Source organism: Manacus vitellinus, unplaced genomic scaffold (genome assembly GCF_001715985.3).
Source record: "Manacus vitellinus isolate BGI_N305 unplaced genomic scaffold, ASM171598v3 scaffold_48_pilon, whole genome shotgun sequence".
Taxonomy (NCBI): Eukaryota; Metazoa; Chordata; class Aves; order Passeriformes; family Pipridae; genus Manacus; species Manacus vitellinus.
In genome coordinates this window covers 5,422,735-5,429,446 of record NW_021940593.1, presented here as the reverse complement: position 1 = coordinate 5,429,446, position 6,712 = coordinate 5,422,735, and the positions used below count along the sequence as shown (strand labels likewise).

The following is a 6,712-nucleotide window of genomic DNA, read 5'->3' as shown; positions in this document are numbered from 1 at the left end:
AGTGTGAGAGGGATCTGGCTCCCCCACCCCCTCCTTGCCCGACACACCCACCGTGTTGAGGTTCTTCTCGTTGAAGCCCCCCAGCAGGAAGAGGAGGCTGGCGCAGGGTTTGTGCAGCAGCCTGTGCGTGCACAGCCGGGGGAGGAACCTCCACGCCCTCCTCATGCGCAGGGTCGCCTCCGTCCTGCCGAGCAGCAGCTGCGGGAGCAAAAGGCAAGGTGGAATTCCTGCATTCCCCTTCCTGCCCTCCTGCTGTGCAGGGATGTGTACAGCTCATTGCAGGAGCTGACTGAACACACACCAGAGAAATTAAGACTGAGGACTCCCCTCTTTCCCCCCACCTTCCCCAAGCACTGGATCCATTTTCCACTGCCATTAAAATCAACATGGCACAGCTGCTCTTTTCCAGGTGTTTTGTCCAGGAATTCAACAAGTTTCATCCTACAGATGGAAGACATGAACTCAGCTAAGTGGCCATCCAGGACTGCATCTGCACCTGACCGTGTCTGTGCCAATAAATCAGCAGGAATTCGCTGTTTTCTGCCACATCAGATGTGTCTGGGCATGAACCCTTCCCTAGAACAGGTGAGGGCAGGAGGGCATGGAGCAATCCCTTACCGAAATCATCTTGAGATTCTTATCCAGAAGGAAGGATATTTTCATGAAGGGACTTCTGCTGTGCTTGGCTGTCACCACAGGAGCCAGGGCAAAGAACATTTTGATTTTCTCAGCCAGTTCGGGCATGGCTGAGAACGCAATGAACGCTGGGAAAAGAGAAAACCAACCTCAGACTTGGTCCATCTTTCTCCTGGGTTTGCTCAGACCCAGATCTGTTTAGCTGGCATTATCTCCAGCTGGAATTCTGACATCTCTTGCCACCTTCCCGCTTATCATTAGTGCAAGAGAGGAGACAACACCTTCATCCCTGCGGTTGGAAGTGGCTGATGAAGCACTTCAAGGGATGTTAAACCTGCAAAGATGGACCTCTCTGCTTTCTTCTGACAGACACCAAAATGAACTTTTCCAAGGCAACGTGGTGTGGAACCCCCAGGAACTCACCGATGGTGCAGCCCTGGGAGTAGCCAACGTAGTAGAGCTGCTTCTGCCCAGTCCTCTGCAGCACAAAGTCCACCATGGCCGGGAGGTCATACATGGCCATCTCGTGAAAGCTGTAACACAGGAGGGGTGTGCTGGCTCTCACAACTGTGAGCTTTGGCTGCCTTGCATTGCCTGGCTTAACATCAGGGGCTGATTTTCCAGGAGAAAATTCCTGTGAGCTGCCTGAAACTGCGAGGACCTGAAGGCCTCCCTCCAGCCGTGGCATCATCCTTCCCTGAAAGGGCTTAGTCCTCTGTGAGCAGTAAATAAACTGTGCAGAGCCTGCCCAGCTGTGCATTCCAGGGCCACACACAGCCACCCTGCAGATCCAGAGCTGGATCCCACCAGGATAACAACTCCTAGGGATGCTCTTTCCCAGACAGGAGTGGAGCACCAGCTCCTGCCCGTGTGCCTGTTGGTGAGATGTGGTGAAACACAGACCTGCTCTATCAGGTTTTTCTGCAAGCATGTCTGTGAGCCTGGAAAATCCAGCACTGCTCTGAAGATTGGCTCTGGAGAGGCACTACCAGCTTAAAAAGGCCATTCGTGGGGACAAGGTTTCTGTGGACAATGTCTAGGAGGAGGGGAGGTGGCAGTGATGCCTGTGGGCAGCTCAGTGGTGCCCCTGTGGATGCCCTGGCACAAGGCTGATGTCTCTGCAGGACGGGTGTCCCCAGCAGGCAGCAGAGCCCCGTGCTCTCGGCAGCTGCAGGGAGATGCTGGCACTGTGTCAGCAGCAGGTCTGCACAGATACCTCCATCCTCCCTGGATACACCACCAGGAGCTCTGGGAGAGGCTGTGCCCGGGGATTAGGTGCTCTGACTTGCCTACTTGGAGGCACCCACCTCTGCCTTGAGGTTAGTGACAGGCAGGGATGTTTGCCAGGCTTTTGTAACACGCTCCAGCCCACCTGAAATCCCAGAATTCAGCCTGGTCAGCTGAAAGGTGCTCATGTCTGCGGGACCAGCTCGTTCCCCAGCTGTTTCCCAGCCAGACGTCATAGCCAGAGTCCGCCAGGATGAAGCCAAGGCTGTTGTTAGCCAGATTTTCCACCCAGTGGCTGCCTTCTCCGAATATCCCGTGCTGGAGAAACACCACTGGCTTGGCCCCTGGGTGCAAAAGAAAGAGCACATTTCCCTGACCCAGAATTCTTCTATTTACTCACCAATAGGCCAATAAAGCCTCTCCCTTGCACTGCCAGAGGACATACAATGTGCATTTTGATGATGTCTCCTGGTGTTACAGCTTTGACTGTGAATAGGAGAAATCTGGTGGATTTGGTATTTTTGCTTTACCAGCAAATACTCTCCTGGCCTGGTAAGGTTCATCCCTTCACCTGCTCATGTTCAGGGTTATTTTTTGCGGGTTTTGAGGGAAACAGAGCCGTACCTCTGCTCCTTGGCTTTTCTCTTCCATGAGGAATTCTGTTCAGGCGGACGTAGTAGCCGTCCCGAGTCAGGACTTCATACTCCTCACTGGGGTACCCTCTGTGGCAGATGATTTGGCTCTGGGGAAAGAAAAACCCAGGTGCAAAAATATCCATAGCCCGGGTGTTTATCTGACTTGAAGAGCACACCCCTCATCCACTGGGATGGCTTTGGAAAACCCAGGTGGAGTGTGGCAGCCGGGACATTGTTTTGCCCGGGGTGTCTCTGGGTCAGCTTTTTGTGAGAGGGGAGGCTCCGTCCCAACCCCACTCCCGCCCCGCTGCGATGCCCAGGGGAAGAGGAGATGCTCAGTCTCGTCGTGCCTGTGAGCGGGAGGGCTGCTGCGGGGTTTGAAGCGGCTCCAGACCCGGAGATTGAAGCCTAAAGGATTTACAGGCGGCTGCCAGCGGGGGCAGGAGGTGTCACGCCGCGCCCTGAGCTGATATGAGGGGCAGATAAGGTGGTGCATCGAACCTGCCCAGCTGGGCTGACTGGAAGGGCAATAGGATAAACCCCATAGGGTTTGTTGCACGGCTCCTGAGGCTCTGCCTGAGCTTCGTTTATGCTGAGAACTCCCCAGCTCAGGAAGTTTCCATCTGGTGAAATCCAGCTGAGATCCTGCCTACACTTCGCTGTGTCCCGAGGTTGGCAGGAGGGGTTAATGGCAGCCAATTTATCGCCCACATCTTGGGTCGACCTAAACCCACCTCCAGAGACTTCCAGGACTCACCTGGACGTGGCCCTGAGCAACTTGCTGCAGCTGCAGGACAGGAGCCACGCACAAATCTCTACCCCCTGGGAAGACATCTGGCCAAATCCAGGCCGGGATTATCCCCTCCTCTGACCGCCCTGCTGACAATTGCACTCAGTGCTGCCGTACTGCCCTCTCCACGTAGGTACCCCCAGCCCTCCCTCCCCCAGCTGAGGGGATTCCCAAGGGGGAATTCAGAGCTCTCCCGACTCACAACGTTCATGGAAGCCTCGGGATTTAGAGCCTTTTTCTGCTCGCAGGCGTCTTCGGAGTTCGTGGGTGCTTGTACCAAAAACAGGACTGCAATGAACAGCCACATCTTGTGCCTGTGTAAATAACAATAATGGTAATAATAACAGGAATAATAATAGCAATAACAACAACAATAAAAACAATAACATGAATGTTGTTATTATTGTTGTCGATTGTTATTATTATTATTGAACATTGATATAAAAATGTCTGTTTCCAGTGTTGCTGATTACTCTTATTATTAAACACTGCTACAAATGTCTGTTTCCACTTGGTTATGATGTGTTAAGTTTCTCATATATTTGAAGACCATATCAAGGCCTGGGCTGGGGAAGGGGAGGGGATTCCCAATTTCAGCTTCCATTACATTCTACACAGGGCTTTTTACACTCCTCTGTGCAGACAGGATTGGTACTAGGCAAGAGCCTTTCTTATATTTTTAGTGGTAAAAAGAAGAGAACCAGCTCTATAATACAAGAAATAAAGTGCTAGAAAATACCATTGGGCCAGTTGTCACACAGAGGGAATTAATCCAAAGGAAGAGTTTATGCTACAGAAAGAGCATATTTAGGTTGGCTGGGCTGTGACTATATCTATATCTATACTTTTTCTGTTTCTCTATTGCTTAGCTTTTGTACCCAAACCCCACTATGAACTGAAGGATTCTATGAACTGAAACTGGTAAAGCCTCATAGGAAGACAATTTATTAATTAAGCGTAGCCTGAAAAAAACCAGAAACCCCTTTTATCACCTTAGAGACTCCTGACCTGAGCAGAGATCTATTTTTAATATACACAGTTAATATTATATATGATTTCTAATGTTTTGCTGGGCTTTTAAAAGGCAGAGCTTAACTCCAGCCCAGCAGCATGAATTGCAGGGTACTCTCTACCTCCTTCTTCTCCTCCCGGTGGCTCTCCCACACCCTGAGACATATCTGCCCTCTGAAATATTCCCAGCAAGCCTCTCTACGGTATTACCAAGAAAAAAAAGCAATCAGTGCCTTTTCAGCCTCGGGAGAGCTCCAGCACAGGTCTGACCCACGCAGAGTTCCAGCACGTTGCCAGGCTGAGCCCGCTGTGGTGTCTGAGCAGGCCGTGGGGGGGATGGAGGTGCCTCTGTCCTCCCCGGCGTTATAAGGACCACGCTGTGCCAGAGCCCTGCCAGGCTCTCACCCTGCTGTGCCACCTCACGTGCCCTCCAAATTACCAGCTGTGTGCTGATCACACCTGTGGTTCCTCCCTCCCCTCGCCCACGTGGCCGTGGCTTTCGTGCTTGCAAAGGATTATGTTTGCCAAAGCAGCCCAGAGTGGTGTGGGGAGGAATTCCGGCTATGGAGTTGCACCTTAAGCCCTTGATAGCCACAGTTAAAAAGATGCCAAAAGCTTTTCTTTGTGAAGGGCCATTTCCTAACTCCTGGGGTCATTCAGAAGAGTTCCTGGTGCAACAGGAGAACTTGGGCTCCACCAGCTCTGCAAGGCCTCCGGAGCGTGCCGGCCTCCCCATGGACACACCGTGGACAGGCCAGGCTTCAGCGGGAGGCACGTGGTCACTCCATGGCCCAGGCCCAGGCTCCACACAGCCCCAACAGCCGCGGGCTGTCGCATTGGCAATGGGCAGTTTGCAGGAGCTCTGCGAGGCTTTCCTGGAGGAGCACCCAGCTCACCTCCCCGAGGGACGGCAGCGCCAGGAGAGCTCGTGCAATGCGGTGTTTGGCTGAAGGGACGGGTACTGCACAGGGCAAAGGTGTTTGTTCTCCACCTGCAGCCCCTGCCCGTCCAACCTGCGCCTCTCCATAGCTTGGTGGCCACCTAAGAGCCCCAGCCCTTGGTTGCTCTGCTCGAGGATGGCCTTCCTGGTCACGGATTAATGGTTGCCTTCCAATGTCCACAGCAGCCGTGGTCTATGAGTGCTATGTGGGTTGTGAAATCAGCCCAGAACTCACACGTGTTGCTCCATCCTCCAGACTGTAATTTTCTGCCAGCGCCCCAACCGCTGTGTGGGCGCTGTCCTCCTGATGGCAGGCGTGGCCAGGGCCTGCACTCTTTCATTACCCCAGTGCTGTACCTTTGTCTGCTTCGAGCTTCTTCTGAAAATGTCTTCCCACTCCTGTGAGTGTAAAAATCCCACCACACAGAAACACAGAATCATGGAATGGTTTGGGATGGAAGGGACCTTAATGCTCATCCCATTCCACCCCCTGCCATGGGCAGGGACACCTCCCACCACCCCAGGTTGCTCCAAGCCCTGTCCAACCTGGCCTTGGACACTTCCAGGGATCCAGGGGCAGCCACAGCTTCTCTGGGCAACCTGTGCCAGGGCCTCCCCACCCTCCCAGGGAACAATTCCTTCCCAATATCCCATCTATCCCTGTCCTCTGGCAGGGGGACACCATTCCCCCTTGCCCTGTCACACCAGTTCCTGATGAGCAGTCCCCCTCTGGCTTCCTTGTAGCTCCTTCAGACCCTGGAAGGTGCTGTGAGGTCTCCACACAACCTTCTCCTCTGCAGGCAGAACATTCCCAGCTCTCTCAACCTGTCTCCACAGGGAAGGTGCTCCAGTCCCCTCACAACTTCGTGGCCTTCTCTGGACTCTTTCCAACAGCTCCATGTTCCTCTTGTGCAGGGGCCCCCAGAGCTGGAGGCAGGTCTGCAGGTGGGGTCTCATGAGAGCAGAATAGAGCAGGAGAATCCCCCTCCCCTGCTGCCCACGCTGTGGGATCAGCCCAGCACATGGTTGGTGTCTGGGTGCCAGCACACGTGGCCAGGGCATCCACCATCACTCCCAAGCCCTTCTCCTCAGGGCTGCTTCCATCAGTCCCCCACCCAGCTGTAGGACCTTGTTGAACCTTTGTTGAACCTCACGAGGTTTGCATAAGATGGACTTTACAGGCTGTGTAGAGAGCAATTCCAGCGTGCATCCCAAGAGGAGTTAAAAAGCAGCCTGTGGGTGGAGAAACCCCAAACCAGCCTGTGTTCTTCCACTCTCCCATTAGGTTTCCTTCAGCAGCACCAAGACAGACCTCACCTTTTACTTGCATAGTTGCCTACTTCATCCACTGTTGAGTCTTCTGCCTCCTGACTCCACTGAGTGCTAGTTATCTAGGGGAGGTATTAACTGCTAGGTACTAATAGAGGTTGGAAAGGCAGGAGAGGCTTCCCTGGCATCCTCAGGCTGTGGAAT

The 6,712-nt window shown here is 53.4% G+C and overlaps 1 protein-coding gene across 2 annotated transcripts in view; it reads right to left on the bottom strand.

Moving 5' to 3' along the window:
• Window positions 1–3,598, bottom strand: part of LOC103760554 (lysosomal acid lipase/cholesteryl ester hydrolase) — a 5,966-nt gene extending 2,368 nt beyond the window's left edge. Inside the window, exons 1-6 of one of the 2 annotated variants that reach the window (XM_029962617.1) lie at window positions 3,491–3,598; window positions 2,488–2,605; window positions 2,009–2,207; window positions 1,060–1,169; window positions 619–764; window positions 52–198 (exon numbers count right to left, since the gene is read on the bottom strand). In XM_029962617.1, coding sequence (XP_029818477.1) covers window positions 52–198; window positions 619–764; window positions 1,060–1,169; window positions 2,009–2,207; window positions 2,488–2,605; window positions 3,491–3,595 — 825 coding nt within the window. In that variant the 5' untranslated portion in view covers window positions 3,596–3,598. Of the gene's footprint in view, window positions 1–51; window positions 199–583; window positions 765–1,059; window positions 1,170–2,008; window positions 2,208–2,487; window positions 2,606–3,490 lie in introns of both variants that reach the window. The other variant, XM_029962618.1, reaches the window with a different exon arrangement.
• Window positions 3,599–6,712: the final 3,114 nt, after the last annotated feature.